Source organism: Mesocricetus auratus, unplaced genomic scaffold, assembly GCF_017639785.1.
Source record: "Mesocricetus auratus isolate SY011 unplaced genomic scaffold, BCM_Maur_2.0 Super-Scaffold_100011, whole genome shotgun sequence".
NCBI lineage: Eukaryota > Metazoa > Chordata > Mammalia > Rodentia > Cricetidae > Mesocricetus > Mesocricetus auratus.
This window is the reverse complement of record NW_024429195.1, coordinates 59,789,937-59,808,571: the sequence shown is the minus strand read 5'-3', so window position 1 is coordinate 59,808,571 and position 18,635 is coordinate 59,789,937. Positions and strand designations below refer to the sequence as shown.

The following is an 18,635-nucleotide window of genomic DNA, read 5'->3' as shown; positions in this document are numbered from 1 at the left end:
CCAGATAAATTAGTTTTGACCACTTAGAAAACCTAAAAGCAGTAACATGGCCTAAAATATAATTCTCCATGAAAAAAAATTAGCGCTCATTAAATAACAGATGAAGCCAATTTATGGAAAGTACAAGATGAGTGAAAAAACACATTAATCCATAATGAAAGAGAGCCTCACAGAGTGGTAAGATTTGTTAAAAGGTCATACAAAGTAGCTTGAAGGATGTCTCAGTGGCATAGTCAGGGAAATTTAAACATGAAAGTAAATTATGGTGGCAATGGACTATAACCCATGAAATAAAATTGGATTCTATTAGTCATTCAGTTTGGATGGATAAATAACAGCAAGAAACTGCTTTCTCAAAGTACATTGGATGAAGTAAACACATAAGAAAAATGGAATTATGAAATAATCAGCATTAGAATATAATTTTGATTCAGGCAAGAAACCTCAATGGGTATTAAAAGTTATGAGTGAATAGAGGTAAAATATTTTTTTCATAGAGTTTCAAAATATCTTCCTTTACAGATATCTATTAGACACAGTGAAATTAATCTTAAAATAGGAAACTATAGGAAATGTTATCTTAAAGAAGCAGACTAATCTTATGTCACAATAATAGAAATTACAGTCACATAATACAATACTTTTAGTGTAAGCAACGGAGTGAAAAGAGCATTATTTATGTGTCACTGTAGGAAAATAAGTTCATTTGTCTAATGATGGGCAAATATCAAACAAAGTCAGATAAAATTAAATTACTGAAAATTGACCTTAAAATATGGATGTTATAAAAATAAAGGAAAGACTGAAGAGACTGAACACTACTGTGAAGACATGACTACTATGTGCAACATTAATTTTAAACTACTAAAATTAGCATTTGGGGAGACAATACAATTAAAATGCTTTAGGTGTTGTAATACAGTATATATACACATGGTATTAGCAATATTACTTTACATTTTCTACAAATTTATTCATTTTTCTGGAATATCAGAAAGTAAGATTCAAAAGCCAAATTCAGGAAGGTTTGCTTATATATATATACCCTTCTGTTCTTAGAGAGTGCCAACTTACAGCAGGATTCAATACAATAGACAATCTTCCAGCAGCATCTCTGTATTTCATCTTTAAAAACGCTGCAGTGTGAGGGCCTTTAAACCACTCCCAACGCACATAAATATATCCAGCCCAGCAAAAGACAGGCTTGCAAGGCAAGAGTTCAATAATCTTTAGTGTCTGTTGATGACCAATTATGCCCAGTTCCCATAAATCTACAGCTGCAGTATACGCTGCAAAGGTTGCTTGCAAAGGTTGCTTGAGGTTGTGCAATGCTTTATCTGAAGGATGGTTGCAAGCTCCATATTTCAGTCTTTATAAACTCCAGCAAATAAGTAACCGAAGCTTCAAACCCTGTGAGTGAGCACTTTAGAAACTAATGACCTTCATTCTTTGCCTTTCAGAATACAGCATATACAAATGACAATTTCCCATGTCACTTCCTAGGCAAACCTGGACTACACAAAAACGTGGGACCCAGCTCTCTCCTAGCAGTCCATGTCGCTGTTTAAGAAGTGACATAATCTTACACCAAAGGAAAGAAAATGCTTAAAGTAGTATTTCATTGACCTAATTTTACAAATACAGAGAGTTACAGAGGCATGCAACTTAGTGATTTTCCTTTCTTCATTAGTCACAATTTGCTGGCTAGGAAAATTTTTATCTCCTGAGAATTGCTCGGGCAGGCCCTGCCTCAACTCTTTTGCTTGTAGGGGCCTGCACCATATTCAACACACCATTTTGTTGCATTTACTATAAATGGAAAGAAAGAAAAAAGAATGTAGAGTTTAAAACAGCAGTTTACGAGAAAAGCTAACAACTATTTTAAAATTTTGCTTGTGACTCTAAGTACACACAACTGTCATTTTTTCCTGAAGTGACTAATAGTTTCACTCATCTTCCTTTACTTAATGGAATGAATATGGGGAATATGGGTATAAAGTAATGCATTCAAAAGGAATGGATCAAGAATGACAGATAGGAATGACTTTTTTATAGATATTTTAAGGACACAGCAGGGTAATTTTAAAACCCCTGTCAAGGAAACCAATTTTTACTACTAATAATTAAAGACAGAACTGAAGCACAAAGGGAATGGCAAAAAAGGGGTTCTATGGAAGAAGACCATGCCAACCTCTATCTTTACTTTAGATAACTGGAACTTTCTGTGCATATCTTAAGACAAAAGGTCAGCAAGTTGCTTCTTCATAGATATTTAACCTGGTTTATCCTCTAATAAAGAAGTCCCTTCTATATCATAAAGCATGAGATGGCTTGTATGAAAATGTTGCTATATTTTTGCATGCTTAGTTCCCCACTGATGAACAGTTAAGGAATATGTTACGGTGTTACCTTATTGGCGGAGGTGTACTACTAGGCATGAGATTTAAGATTTCAAAAGACCATGTCATGCTGAGTCTTTCTTTCTCAGCCTGCTGCCTGAGAATCAGGATATGAAATTCTCAGTTGACTGATGAGGCGGCATGCCTGTGTGTATCTTGCCATGATAATGGGCAAGCTTTCTACAACTGTAAGAAAACCTCAAAATGAAATGCTTTTATTTGCTCTCATTTTTTTTATGTTGCCTAGGTCATGGTGTCTCCTCACGGCAATATCACAGTAACTAAGACAAGGACAAGAGACACTAATTTTCCCAGAACACTGAGAGAAACATAGAGAGTGGAGGTCCAATTCATGAGGTTTGAGAGCAGGGGTTCTCCCACACACCAGATATTTACATTATGATTTATAACAGTATCAAAATTACAGTTGTGATGAAGCAACAAAATAAATTTCATGGTTGCAAGTCACCACATGAGGAACTATATTAAAGGGTTGCAGCATTAGGAAGGTTGAAAAGTACTGTTTTACAGGCAAAGAAGGACTCTATCAGGAACTAGGTTAGAGGCTACTCCTCACATATTTTGGGTAAAAACCTGTCTTAATTTTGCCCGTGATCTGAAAACTGATGTGTTAATCTCAATTGCAATATGATAAGATCTAGAATCACCTTGGAGATGGGATTCTTGGCATGCTTATGAAGAGTTATCTTGATTAGGATAGTTAGGAGGAAAGAACCACCCACTCATAGTGGTTCTATAACTTGGCTGCATTTTGGACTCTATCAAAAGAGGAAAATGAGCTGAGCTGCTCCTTGACTTTGGATTTATAGTGAGCTGTTGCCTTAAGCTTCTCCCATTTTTACTCCCTCAACAAGATAGACTGTAGTCTTGAACTCTGAACCAGAATGAATCCTTTCTCCCATGAATTTCTTTTGTAAGCCAACATTTATCAAAGCAAGAGAAAGGGAAACTGAGGCAATTCTGACATTCTACATATATTTCTAATTCTAGATCATTGTGGTACTTTGAAGATTCTGAGAGTTATAAGTCATTTTTCACTTTCCATGAGGTTACAATGCTGAATCCTAGGGATTTTTTTCATTTCTTGCTGAACAGTATAATATACTTTGTCTGTTTCTTATCTATTATATCTGGGACAATGGAAGGTGAATGAAATATGAGACATGCAATGTTTCTCCTATCCTACATACTTCGTATATGTAATAAATTTTATTTATTTTTATGCTTCCACACACACACTATATATAAATTTTGATCATTTATACCCCCATTTTCCTGTCTTATCTCCCTCAATAATAGAAGGTTTTTCCGTCAGCTTTATATGTGACAAATTAGTTTCTAGAATATCCAAAGAAATAAGAAATAAAACATGAAGAAGCAAAGCAGCCCAAACAAATTAAAAGCAGGGGGCTTTAGAACTGAAAAGACAGTTCTCAAATGAGGTAAACAGATAGCTAAGAAATAACTTTTAAATGTTCAACATAATTAAGCATCATGAAAATGCAAATTACAAATAGTATGGTATTCCATCTTACCATAGTCAGAATAGCTGCTGTTGGGAAAATAAACATCAGAAGCTGATGAGATTGCAGGGCAAGACCCAGCTGATGAGATTGCAGGGATGTAAACTATATTGCCACAGTGGAAATCAGCATGGAGATGCCTCAAAAATTGTCATATGACCCTTGTATACCACTCCTTGGAACATACCTAAAATACCCTATATTTTACTATGTAACTACTTCTTCACTAATATTCATTCATTCTATATTTGTGATAGAAAATGGAATCAGTATAGCTGCCAAGGAATTGATGAACAGATAATAACATTATGATTGATATGTATACACAATGGACTTTTATTCAAGTATAAAGATAACTAAAACCATGAGTTTTAAAAGACTAAAGTTTCCTTGCTATGAGCTTACAGTACATATGCAGGCCATCAAATCCCTATTAAATAACTGCCTAAGTAAGGAAATAGCAAAAAATAACAATATCTAGGAGGGGTATGAAATACAAATACTGGCTGGGACATAGTGAATGTTCTCAAGAGTACATGGCCAACATGGTTTCTGCAAAGCAGTTGCCTATAGGTGGAGATGAGTTACAGCTTACAATGATCTGGAAGACAGTCTCCAGAGGCAGAGAGGATGTTTGTGAAGGCTTTGAGCGGAATTAATCAGTTTGTATTACAGAGTGACTGCTGCATTACAATGTGCCAGGGGGATATACGAATATGCCTGGAATGATAGCGTGAAAGAAAGCTATTGCAGTACTTTATAGGCCAGAGTGAAGTTTTGAATTTTTTTGAGAAGACTAAGAGAAGCCTAATAGATGGATACATATAATGGATGGGATATGTACTCCTCCACTTACAAAGTTCATCGTAGCTGGACAACAGTTAGGTCAGAAATATATCAAGTACAGCTGCTTTACTGAACATCAATTATTGCAGCTGTGGGTACACTGTACCCCAAGGAGATCTTACAGCTAACTGGGAGATGCAGCTTCTGGCTAACGCCCAGCAGCACCAAAACCATTGTTCTGCATATCCCCAACCCAGGAAAGAATCAAAACCTGAGCAGCAAACTACACTTTCTGCTGTGTGGCATAACTCACCTTTACATCAATATTATGTCAAAAAAAGAGGTAAATTATCATAAACCAAGGATCTCTAAATATGTTACATTTCCAAATGTATTGGCAGTATGAAGATGTGTCTGCAAAGAACCTGGAAGTAAGAGTAGAGACACTCACTGGAGATTTGGTGAGAATCGGTAAATGGAAATTCGAAGAAATGTCTAAGTCAGGTGGTGTTTTGAAAGAATCTGTGGCATTAGCTACAAGCTAGATACTTTCTGGGGGGAGTGGTTAAGAGAACACAATATGAATTTTCTTTAGTTTCTTCAACCACAAAGGGTATGAATCTATGGTGTGTGTCTTGGAGGCTATTATCATTTTCAGAATGCATATGTCACTGCACAGTCGATTCCTTTTTCTCCTTTTTAACCTAGATTGTAAAATCACCAAATACCAGATTTAGACACCTGACAAGAATCAAACTTTTTCCTTTAAGTCTCACTTCTTACTTTAACCTCTCTGTTAGACACTAATTGGCTACACTCGCTTTTAAAAAATTTTAAAAAGAACTTTCTTCAATATAAATCCTAATACAATGTACTTATACATCAGCAATGCTTTGCATATTTCATTATACACCCCCTACCTTTGTATCACTACTACTGCAAGTCACATAAAGAGTGAGGGATGGGTATATGGAACATATGTGGTGATTCCCTTTTGTCTCCCTTCTGTCAAATTACTGTTACCATCATTTCTGCGGATACTTATAAAGACAGTCTATCCCAATTTCAAATAGCTGTGATAGCTCTTCTGTTGACCTTTACTGTCTTCTCCTAAATCCTCTACCTTTTAACGTTAGTTATTTCTGCTCATTGCATAAGGATCACAATTAATGTACAATACTCATTACTTTTTGGGGAGAATTGAGTTATAAAAATGATGCAAAATATGTTGTACTGTATTAGTAGTTAGGGTGCACGAAACCCTTTAACTATCATAATCTAGCATTGTACTTATGGGACTCTGGATATACAGTTAGTTAGGAAAACAATTATGAAGCACATATTAGTAATCAACCAGGGATGACAATTACGGAAGTGTCCTGGTGTGAGTTTGTAAACGTGACACAAGCCACAGTCATTTGGAAAGAAAGAGCCTCGGAGATAAAATGCACCTTCCAAGTTGGACTATAGGCAAGCCTGTGAGGAATTTTCTTGATTAATGATTGATGTGGGAAGACCCATTGCATGGGGCAAGTGCCATTTATTCACAGGAGGTCCTGAGGTGTATGAGAAAACAGACTGATCAAGACATGAGGAGCTAACCAGTTTGTGCTTCAGTTTTTGCCTCCAGGTTCCTACTCTCCTTGATCCCCTGTTCTGAATTGCTCAGTGACAGACAATCACCTGGAGGTGAAAAATGAAATAAACCCTTTCCACTCCAAGTTGGTTTTGGCCATGATGTTCTATCATAGCAAAATTAACCTATCTAAAATACTAAGAAAGACCCATGTAAGTCTGAAAAAAAGAAAATAAATTACCATGCACCCAATAATCTTCCAATTCTGGGCGGTTTACTTAAGTTTATTTAAATATTATATATGCATATATTCATATGCAAATATATTGTGTTTATTTGTACTAGTCAATAACAATTCACAATTTCTTATTATAAATGCTTTTTTTTTGAGACTGTTGTCTTTCTTCTAGCCAAGGTAGGCCATGGCCATGCAGTCCCCTATCTTCCCACCTAAGTTGTGGGATTCATGGGTATACACCACCATGCCCCATCTATGAGTGAGTTCTGATTGAGAAGTTTGCAAATGTCTTATTGACATTTCCTGAATCTGAATTTCCTGGTAATAATTCCATTCTTTCCACATTGCAGAAAGAACTGACAATCAGAGGACAGCTTGTCCTCCCGGTCAGGCTCACTGAAGACAAAATGTGTGCAGTCAGTCAGAATTTGTTTCACAGGCAAACTCCTGCAGACTCCATAATTTTCTGAGATCATTACTATTCTGAATCTACATCGCTGCTTTCCATTTCTGATAAATAGGAATACTATCACATCACATCCTTGTGGATTTGGGATGAAGTTTAAACCAGGAAATGATTATCAATCTTACAACATGGAGGATTTCAATAAGTCACCAAGAACAGATGATATTTAAAAGATGATAATGCATTATAAAGTCATAAATCATGAATATTACCATCTCAAACAATTAACAACTCCTATGAAATGTGTCAGGGGGCTTTCGTAAAGGGTTCTTACATGAGCAGGGATAGCTGGAATGAGGAAAGGCTTGTGTTTCCACACTCAAAATGCCACGAATCAAAAATATAAACCTCTCTCACTCATGGGGGAAAGCATGCACACTGAAAACTGTGCCTTTAGAGGCCATAATGTCATCATTGATAAAATTATGTGATAGTGTTTCACAGTTTGGTCATATATAGAGTTAGTTTTATTTATTTGTATTATTGACAATATATTAAGCATTATTATTGCCATTAATGATAGTTGTTTTACATGGAATTGCTTCCTTAAATCTTTTAAAACAGCTACTTGTTATCAATCACTGAATGATTTGGAGAAGACATGACAAACGCTATTAGCATATAAATACCAGCCCAATCTTGAAAAGAGTCATGTGAAATATGTTCAATCATTTCATCTCCATCTTATAGACAGGAAAATTGATGTTCAAAATCCTTAAGTATATTACTAGACGTCACATAACCAATCATTGTTGGCAAGCAATGTCTGTGGCTATAAGAGCCATTGTCTCAAGAACTCTAGACCACATTTCTAAACAGTAATGCAAGATTCTGCCTACTCTCTGTACTTCTTCCTAGCCCGTGAACTATATCACCCCATGTCTCTAATACTCACTTTCAAGGGAGAAATCTGTGTGGAGCGCCTGTTTGCATGACATAGCATACCCACTAGTACTACCTGCTAAGCTGCAAGCAGGCAAATTGCAATTGTAAAATGCTTTGCAGTGGGATATTGTTCAGCATAAAGAAGGAGAAAACCTGTCATTTGAGACATCAGGAATGTATTTAGAGGACAAGAAGGCAAGTAAAATAATCCAGGCACAGAAAAGAAAACTGTCTTTCCTACATTTGAGATGTAAAAAAAAATAACCTCATCTCACAGAACTAGAGAGTAGTCATGTATTAGTGGCAATGATTTGGGGGAGGGCACTTATGGGGATTATTTCTCAAAGACACAGAATTTCTTTCTGAGAGGAGAAATAAGTTTAGGAGACCTAAGATTTAGTATAAAATAGCGATTACATGTGATAGTAACAGATTGCATGCAAAATACTGTTGGTATGCTCATGTCACAAATGATAATTATGTGTAAAACAGCATATATTATCTATACTTAATCATTCCATTTGCAAAATGACCATATACATGGAAATGTATATAATTTTAAAAATTAAGAAATTAATGATCAAAAAATTTTGTGTGGTATATAAGTAAATTCAATAGCAGTATAGTTATCTGGAATGTTAATGTAGATTAAGCATGCTGAATCAAAAACATTATCTTTTCTAATGTAATCCATGAAATTTTCATTTGCTGAATGTTTTGTTACAAATAAACAAGCAAAACTAAGCCTTCTGTCACTTGTAGAAATAAGCTGGATAAATAGGTAAGCATAGATATTCATTTTCATTGGCATTCATGTTGGACTTAAAAATGATTGATGTTTTTGCAAAATATATTTGAAATTCACAGATATGCTGAGTGTGATATATTTCAAGCTTCATGCTTTTCTTATATTGTTGAAATGTGTATTTTGATTTGGGCATCTTAATTTTTGATTAGCCAGTTGGGGACTTTGGAGCCAGGAACAATAGACTGTCTTGATCCAGATACAAAGGCATAGATGCCCTGTCACTGAGGTCTGCGCAATTTGACTAAGGGTACTTACCAGGGATGCTGCAAGCCCCACAAATCAAATGCAACAATTAGAGTTTTGCTTTAATCAGTGCAAAAAGCCTCAGGGAAAAATATTTAGTTTCCCTCAAAGGAAAAAATTGGACATTTATGATCCTTGGCTATATTTTTTAAAAGCCATAATTCAATAGACTAATAAAACATTTCACTGCAGTTCTGACTCCATGGTAATTATAGCAAGCCTTGCTTCCTCTTCTTAAAATTTCTTACCTGCTTTAAAACTGACAACCTGCCAAAAGGATGGAACCAAGAAGACATCATTCTTCCTGTGGTCAGGTCTTTACTAAGCAGACAGTGAATTAAATTAGACTCATTCCAGTGACTGACAGAGATTTAATTGATGAGGCCAGTTCCCACAGAGGAAAAATGGGCTACTTTGGTAACCATGCAGTAGTCTGCGTATTTTTAGGTATAGTATACAATTGTGTGTTTAATGTATACAGGGTAGAATGAATGCATAAAATATAAAGGAGCAAATGTTAATATACTAATTATATAGTAGCTATTTTTTTCTACAAACCTACTTTGCAAATGACATAGTTAAAACAGTGATTTATGCTATCCTGTAATATAGAATACATATATCAATTACCTGTTATTATTTTAATCTCTACTATCAGTTGAAGGTAATGAGAGGAGGAAATTGTAAGCAATTTGTCTAAAGCCATGAAGCTGGTAAATGGTACAGCTGGAGATTCAGTACACATGTGAATGCTCTCGAGGCCAGCCTCATTAACCATTATGATATACTTCATCCCACATATGTCAACAAAAAAATTGACTGTCGGCACCTTCAGTTCAACAACTATTTTAAAGGCCAGTTTGCACTAATGACAGCTGCTAGGTGCCAGAGGTAACAGGGCAGTCTGAAGAAAAACTGAACATGGGAAAGTCATGGCATCTCCATTCCATCATGTCCTGGACAAGATGTGGGTTAATTTTTGAAGACCTCGGTTTCTGAGCCAATAGAACGTTACCCATGAAACGGTTTCCCTGGACTAAGCCTTTGTATCTGTTGCTTCAAAGAGAAACATTCGCAAACGGCCATTTAAGTCAATGTAACACGTCTAACTACAAAGACCTGTGAACACAGGGCTACAGAGGCCACCTCACCTGTAAATGAAAGGAGCCACCGTGGCAGTGTTGGGATGACTGTGCTGCTGTTGCTGGGGGAGCTGGACAGCTCCATTGCCAGCGTTCTGTGCGCTGCTGTGCACCACCTGCACAGCACTGGAGCTAGAGGGAGATGCGTGGACAGCTTCCCTCCCGTCCTGAGGAGCAGAGAGGCCATGTGTGCTTGCTTTCTCCGAGGTGATGGGCTTAGGGAAGGCCTGAGAAGGGCTTCCCTTGGTAGTCCTGAATTTCTCAGACTCTTTGCTTGCTGCGCTGCCAGGTGAAGTAGTCTGCTTTGCTGTGGGTACCTTTGAGCCTGGCTTTGGAATCCCACTGGAGGATGGAATTAAGCTCTCTTTCTTGGCTGCCGCAGTCTTGCTGCCCTTTGGGATCAAGCTTGCGATTTTAGAGGTCTTTTTAGGAGCTGACTCTGTCACCTGGTCCTTCTCTTCCTTTCCCGGCTTTTCAGTGCAGGCTTTATTTTTGTCCCTGCTCTTGTCCTCCTTTTCTTTTGGCTGCAGCAAAGACTTTTTATTGCTGAAATTCTTGCTTCCTGCTTTTGGAGGGGCTAATTTAGGTGACACTTTGGGACTGCTGTTTGTTGAGCCGCCGCTATTCAGACCACTATTAAAACCTTCCATTTCTCCAGATTCAGAACAGGCATCGTCATCCTTCCCACCATCACTAGGTCCTGAACTGGGAGACTGAGGGGGACGCAATGCAGTCCGGGCGTTAACTAGCTTGAATTTTTCAAGCATAGATTTCTGTCCCGAGGGAGCACTTTTGACCCCTTCTGTGACAGGGGGCTTTAGTCTGTCTGAAGGTGGAGTGGGAGAGGTGGCTGGGCTTGACTGCTTCACCGTCAACATGGTGGAGGTGGCACTGTGCTTGACATTCATGGACTTGCTGCGCCAGGGCTTGCTGGCACTTGGGGAAGGGATGGCAGAGGCTGGGGTTTGCCCAGAAGTACTGGGAGGCTGTGTGTTTCCATTAATACCTGAAGATGGTTGAGGTCCTTTAGAGGAATCTATACACAAATAAAAAAAATGGGAAAGATTGATTTGTTTTGGTTACTTGTTAAACATCATTACACATTTGTCTTGCTTCCTTTAAAAAATAGGTATCTGTATATTTGTGTGTGGGCATGTGCACACACACATGAGTGCAGGTATTGGCAGAGACCAGAAGAGGGCATGGAAGTCCCTGGATCTGGAGTTGCAGGTGGTTGTGATTCCAAGGTCCTGGAATCAGACTCATGTCTTCTCAAGAGTGTTATGCACTCTTGGCCGTGGAGCTCTCTCTCCAGCCCCACTTAATTCTTAATTATAGACATGTATTTATTCCGAACTTAAAAGCAACATATTATATAGCATTAATTACTTCTGCAATATGATTTTCTTTGTGTTTTCTGTGTATTGACATCAGGAAGAAAATTAAACACCTACTCAACTTATTCTTACCAAATGAAATTTTTCTGTCCTCAATATTTATGTATTTGAAGATAAATCAAACAATATCCCTCCCCTAAGGAACTATAGATCATTCGAATAAGTGATTATTCTACATTGCTTGTGAAATGGAGAAATTTTAAATTATAAGGATATCAGCTACTTGTTACATGACTAAATATGAATAATGATGTAGTCTTTTAATTTAACTGTATTTACTAACCAAATTAACCACTAAAGTTATATTTTGTGTGCTGTGTGTGCGTGTCTGTCTGTCTGTCTATCTGTGGTACTGAGACTGAACACAGGATCTTGTATATGTGAAGCCTGCATTTGTTAGAGCAAACAATTTAAGAATACATCTCTATTTTAACCTTTATGTATGTATGTGTGTGTGTGCGTGTGTGTGTGTGTGTGTTCCCACAAGTATCTTTTGGAGTTGCTTTCTTACCTTTTACTTTGTTCTGAGATAGGATCTTTCTTAATGTTTCTGCTTCTCCTAGGCTAGCCAAACTGTGAGTTTTTAGGTGATGCTTCTGTCTCTGCACTTTACAGCTTTTCCAGAGGCCCTCTAGGATCTGATTCTCAGCATAAATTTACATGTTTACTGATTTTAAGGAATTACTGTCATGCTATTCTGCTTTTGCTGGGAATATTAATCAATTTGATTTAATTCTCTCTATCTACAGAACCTACTCTAATCATATCATCTGTTAGTATTTACTGAGTGGCTGCTGGATTCAAGGCACTCCTACACAATATAATCCTGTTAGAACAAAGAAAAGAGCCATAAGATAAATGTCACTGTACGGAGACACATGTTAAACATCAGATGGACAGAAAAAAAATGGTAGAGATGATGAGAGTTGCCTGAGATCACACAGGGATTACCAATAAGTCAGGACAGAGGGCATAAAGGGAGAGTGTAAAGTGCTCAAGGCAAGAGGGCCCTCCCGGCTTCCCCAACACTCTCATATTGGCATCAAAATCTGTTAGTGCCACTGTCTATTCTACAAGGAAAATAATGTTATTATTGCTAACATAACCATTCCATATGTAAGCCTACTGAAGGTTCCTTAACTTCAGTATTTCACAACAACCCTATGAGGTAGGAAGGGCTTATGGTTCTAGAGCAGTAAACTCAGTGAGTCTAAGTAACCCATTTGATAGTTTGCAAGAAATGAGGGCTCCTGTACTGTGTGACTCTGTAAGTGTCTTTCTTTGAGAGCCTGATGTTTGTAGTACAGTGGACCTTATAGTTTAGTGTGATCATGTGCTACTTGGGGATTATACTGCATGTGTGCTATGCTTCAACACTTCTTCCAATTCTAATAGTCTCCAAATGCAACAATCTTCCAGATACTTTAACTGGACACAGACACAGACCATGTTTGGCATAGAAAGGGTTGAATTCATTCAGTGACCTTGTTTCTTATTATGAGACCATCCATGTTGGCTAAATTAATTAATGTTCCATCATTATGCAGTACTCCTATTTTTGGTTCTTTGAAGTTTGAGCACCTTGTTCAGATCTGAGATCATCTGGGTATTTAGCAGTTTGTGGCAAGGAGTCACTGAGAAAAGATCTCAAGCAAATCAAGGTTTCCAAAGTCTCATTTCTCTTCATTTTAGGCAAGAAATTAGTCTGAGTCTACTGTGTATTTGCATCTTCATTAACAAGTCAAAAATGTCCTGGCTGTGAGGACCTGGGTGCTGTGGTGAGGATAAGAAGGGATGGGCAAGAATGAGTCAAGAAGCTTTGGAAATGACAAGAAAAGTAATGATTATACTTTCTTAGAAAACAGAAAACAAGTTGAGGGCATTAACTATACAGAGTATACAGGTTCAAGTACAGAAGGGGAATTTCAACACTGCTACCCCCAGAATGAGACATGTGGGACTCCACATTATGACATTCACATACAGTGCAGTAATGGTCATAGCAGCAGCTGTAAAATTGGCTTCAGTTGAGTTCACACATCTAAGATGATTTTCCATGCCCACCTCTAAATCTGTCCCTAGTCTGTCTTTTTACAGCAGCAATAAGGAGCTTCAGGTTTCTTTAAAAGGATAAACCACAGATCAATCAGTGTCAGAAAGATGTCCAGATGAAGAAATGTCCCTGGACTCCTCATGATGGAGTGCATATCAACAGCAGCTGAAATGGAGCATTTATAGCTTCCACAGAGTGGGTAAAATGAGAACCTTAGGCTCTGCCAATCACATCTTCAGTACTAAGCATCCTGTACCCAGTAACAAGCTTCTGAAAGTCAAATAAGTCATCTTTTCACTATAAATAAATCTTTTTATAGAAAAAAGAATAGATACTTCACATGCAAATTTAAAGGCATTCAAACAGTGTGACTGTGCCTTTCTTTGTTTATAGTGATAAACTGTTATCTCCAGTCTCCAAATGACATTTTCCTTTTAATCTTTCTCTTCTTCCATCTAGATACCAACCATCACCAATTCTATCATAACTAAAATAGGTCAGTGAATTATTTTAAGCATTTGGTGAGATTTTCATACAAGGTCTCATATGCAAATCTATAATAGTCACCCATAAGTGTTCCTTCCAGAAATAAAAAAATGAGAGCTTCATAAGAGAAATCAACTTGCTCCCAATAACACACATAGCAAGAATCACAAAAGCCCCAAACACTAGACCAGATTCATTTGACTCTAGTACTTGGAGGATTTAGATTCTGATGGCAATTCTCACCATGGAGAAGGTTAAATGGGTATCTGTTCAAATTATGTTTGTCTTCTTCACTGAGCATAATTTAAATATGTACAATGTAAGTGACTCTGCCCTGTACACTATCCTATTTTATTTGGCAGCCTGCTTCACATATTCCGCATACTTAATGTGAAAATGTCTAAACCCCACAGTCAATGTTTGGATTCCATACTTTGCAAGTGACAGTGTCAACAATGCAGGAGTAATTTCAATCTACTCCCAAACTTAATACACTGACATAACTATGGTGGCTGCGACAGATATGGGGAAATGAGGAACAGGACCAATGCTGAACATCAGAGCTTTAGAGCTTATATTCAACAGCTGATGATGCTAACATCTTCATAAGCAACACAGAAAACATCCTGAATCCATTTCCAATACTAAGTGTCTTAGAAGAAAATTAGCTTTTTAAAAGTTTATTCATTTATTTACATCCTGACCATAGTTTCCCCCTCCCTCCTCTCCTCCCATTCCCTCCCCTATTTACCCCCAGTACCCCCCCCAACCCACTCCTCCTCTGTTTCTGTTCAGAAAGGGACAGGCCTCCAATGGGTGTCAACAAAGCATGTCATATCAAGTTAAGATAGGACTAAGCTCCTCCTCTTCTCTTAAGACTCAGCAAAGAAACCCAGTGTAAGAAACAGATTTCCAAAAACTAGCCAAAGTGTTAGGCACAGGTCCTGCTTGCACTGTTAGGAGTCCCACAAGCAGGCCAAGAATAAGCTATACACCTGTAACACATATGTAGAGGACCTATGTCAGTCCATTGCAAGCTCCCTAGCTGTCAGTCCAGAGTCGGTGAGCTCCTATGACCCCAGGTTAGTTGTTTTTGTGAGTTCCCTTGTGATGACCTTGACCCTCCTGGCTTGTATAATCCTTCCCCATCTCTTCAACAGGATTCCCTGGGCTTGGTGGATCAATGGAACTGAATTGAAGACCCTGACATAAATCCACACCTATGAATGCTTGATTTTTGAGGAAAAAAAGGAAATGGAAAAAGAAAGCATCTTCAACAAATGTGTAACTAGATGTCAGCATAGAGAAGACTGTATATAGATCCATATCTATCACTCTGTACAAAACTCAAGTATAAGTTGAACAAAGACCACAGTGACAATGAATCTGATAAGAGAGAAAGTGGATTACAGACTTGAACTCATTGTCACAGGAGAGCATTTCCAGAATAGAACACCAGTAGCACAGACAATTAATAAATGGGGCCTCTTTTATTCTTTAAGTCAAAGGATACTGTCAACAGGACAAAATGGCAGCCTACTGAATGGGAAATGATCTTCACCATCTCCACATCTGACAGAGGGCTGATCTCCAAATTATATTAAGAACTCAAATAACTAGACATAAAAAACCGCCCAAAACCAAACCCCAAATAATCCAATTTTAAATGGTGTGCAAATATAAACAGAGAATTCTCAACAGAAGAATCTCAAATAGCTGAGATATACTTACATGATCAGCATCCTTAGTCATAATCAAAACTATGAGATTCCATCTTAAACCTGTCAGAATGGCTAAGATCAAAAGCACAAATGACAACTCATGCTGAAGATGAGGAACACTCCTCCACTGTTAGTAAGAATGCAATCTTGTACAGTCACTTTGGAAATCAGTGTGGTGGTTTTTCAGAAAACTGGGAGTAACAGCATTACCACTCTTGGTCATATATCCAAAAGATGGTTAAAAATACCACAAGGACACTTGCTCAACTTTGTTGATAGCAGCATTATTCATAACATCCAGAACCTGGAGACAATGTAGGTGCCCCTCAATCAAAGAATGGATAAAGAAAATGTGGTACATTTACAAAATGGAGTATTACTCAGCTGTTAGAAACACTGACACCAGAAAATTTGAAAGCAAATGAATGAAGCTAGAAACATCATCCTGAGTGAGGTAACTGAGACCCAGAAAGACAAACACGGTTTGAATTCATTCATAAGTGGATATTATCTATAAACCATGCTATAATCCACAGTTCCAGAGAGGCTAGGTATCAAGGAGGGCCCAATGAGGGATGCTTGGATTTTCCTGGAAAGGAGAAATAGAAGAGATTTCCTGGGTAGGTTGGGGGTGGGTGGGGATGGGGACATGAGAAATCAGATTTGAGGATACATAGAGTGGGAGAGTACTGAAAAAGATGTCTTCACATGGGGAGCACTTGGGGGTCAGGTATAAACCTGATACAAGGGAAACTTGAACAAATCTACAAGGATGACCCCAGCTGGGACTCCTAGCAATAGTGGATAGGTAGCCTGAACTAGCCATCTCCTGTGATCAGACTGGTGACTACCCCAGTTGTCATCAGAGAGTCTTAATACTGATGGAAACATGCAGAAACTCACAGAAAACAAACTTTTAACTAAGAATATATAAGGCGATAATGATGATGACAGTATCAGCATTCTTTGAAAAGTGCCCCCTGCAGAGCAGGCAAAATATTGGATAATGCCAACAACTTTGGATACAGGAAACCCCAAGCACAGTAATTCTTGTAGAAGGAAAGAAACAATGGATACAGGTTGTAATACAATTGGCAATAACCAATATATGAAATACCAGTTTGTATCACAACATACCAAAATACCGTTTAAAAATGTGAAAAGTCAAAAAAGATGATCTGTGTAAATGTATTCTGGTGCCTCTACTGTGCCACAGCACACCACCTTGAAAAGGCAATTGCTTGTGAAATGTTTCAGTCATCAATTTTACAATGACACAGTAGAAAACTAGGATGCTATTACAGAGACTCCATCCTTCCACATATGCTTTTCTGTACCATTTGCAAGTCAGAGAGAGACAGAGAGTTGCTTTGAAGGGGTGTGATATATGGGGATGTTTCTATGCATGAGCCAGCTTTTAATATCTTCAGTAATGAATGAAATCCATCTTTGTGTACATACAAACTGGTAACATATTTCATAATACTAGTGTTATTGCCTCTTGTGTGCTCATTGTTGGGCTAACAGTTAACACTTCTCAGATTTCAGAAATTATAAATGGATATATTTTAGGATAAACAAAGAGTCATTGTAAATGCAATGAAATTATTAGTAATTTAAAATTGTAAATAAATATATGCATTGAGGCTAGTCTTGTAGAGGACCCAGGTTAGGTTCCCTGAAACCATATGACTGCTCAAAGCTATCTGTCATTTCAGTTCCAGGGCTTCCAAATGCCCTCTGGCTTACATACGAGCAAGGCATGCATATGTTATGTGTACATTCATGTAGGCAAACACACACACAATAAAAATAAATAAATCTTAAAACATATGCATTATCTAGGAGAGAAAAGAGCAATTTAGTTTCTTATAAAAATTTAACAAAAATTAGGGAACAAAGGAGTCAGAAAAAATGTGTTGAAGAGTGGGGTATCTTACGCTAAGCTGACAGCAAGCATCTGAAATTCAATAGCTAATACAAAACTTGCATTAATTGTAATGAGTCAAAATGTTGCTAGATCTTTGGCACCAATTCTGCTAATTCCAGGTTGGACATAAATAAAAGTAAAGAGGTTCCAGACTAGAAGATGCTTCATGCTACCCTCTTCAGGAAAGGTACATGTTTAGTGTAAGAACTATTTGAGAGAGCAGCGAGATGGTGGTAGCATTCCCCTGGGTAACTGACGCATGTTCCTCAGCAACATGGAAAATCACCTCTCTAAGGAACTGTGCCAGGCCACCCAAGTTTATTAGCTCACTACTCTGAAATGTAGCTCACAACTGAGTCACAAATGAAACAAGGGAAATTGCATTTCCAATAACTGAGATATTTAGAATTCTCTTTCATATGCATTGCACAGGTTTTGTAAAACAAAACTAATTTATTAATGTTTCTTGAAACAGGTAAAAATGTATGCCCAAATGAGTCATAGCATGGCTTTCACAAGATCCAACCACTAGTTCTTAGATATGTGGTTTTCTTCCGAGGATGCATTTGTGTAGAACACTCTTTCAGAGTGCATGGGTTCTGCTAAATGCTGACATCGCCCTGCATTCTTCATTGTCAGCTTTTGAATGGCAGGTGAGCAGGAGGAGAAAGTAAAGGTGATCTGGAAAACGTAACCAAGGATGCCTTCTTCATTGCACCATTTGTTCTGAGAAATCAGTTCCTACATTCCGTTTCAATAGAGCAGTGAGAGGGCACTGTGCTCTATTCTAACATTTCTGTCTCTACGAGGAATAATTTATGACAATGTGCACTTAATTCACCTGCTAAAACAAGCACACATGGTTGGGGAAATGCCTCAGTATTAAAACGATATGAGGTATTGAAGTGAGGATCATGTTTCTCTACTGATGCTTGCTATGTCTCAACATTCAGAACTTACC

General features: G+C 37.7%; 1 protein-coding gene across 7 annotated transcripts in view; it reads right to left on the bottom strand.

The window, feature by feature from the left end:
* The window catches only part of Nav3 (neuron navigator 3), a 698,200-nt gene that overhangs the window by 150,054 nt on the left and 529,511 nt on the right, over positions 1 to 18,635 (bottom strand). For all 7 annotated transcript variants that reach the window (XM_013111900.3, XM_040754919.1, XM_040754921.1 and 4 more), the window contains one exon: positions 10,097 to 11,123. In XM_013111900.3, coding sequence (XP_012967354.2) covers positions 10,097 to 11,123 — 1,027 coding nt within the window. The remainder of the gene's footprint in view (positions 1 to 10,096; positions 11,124 to 18,635) is intronic.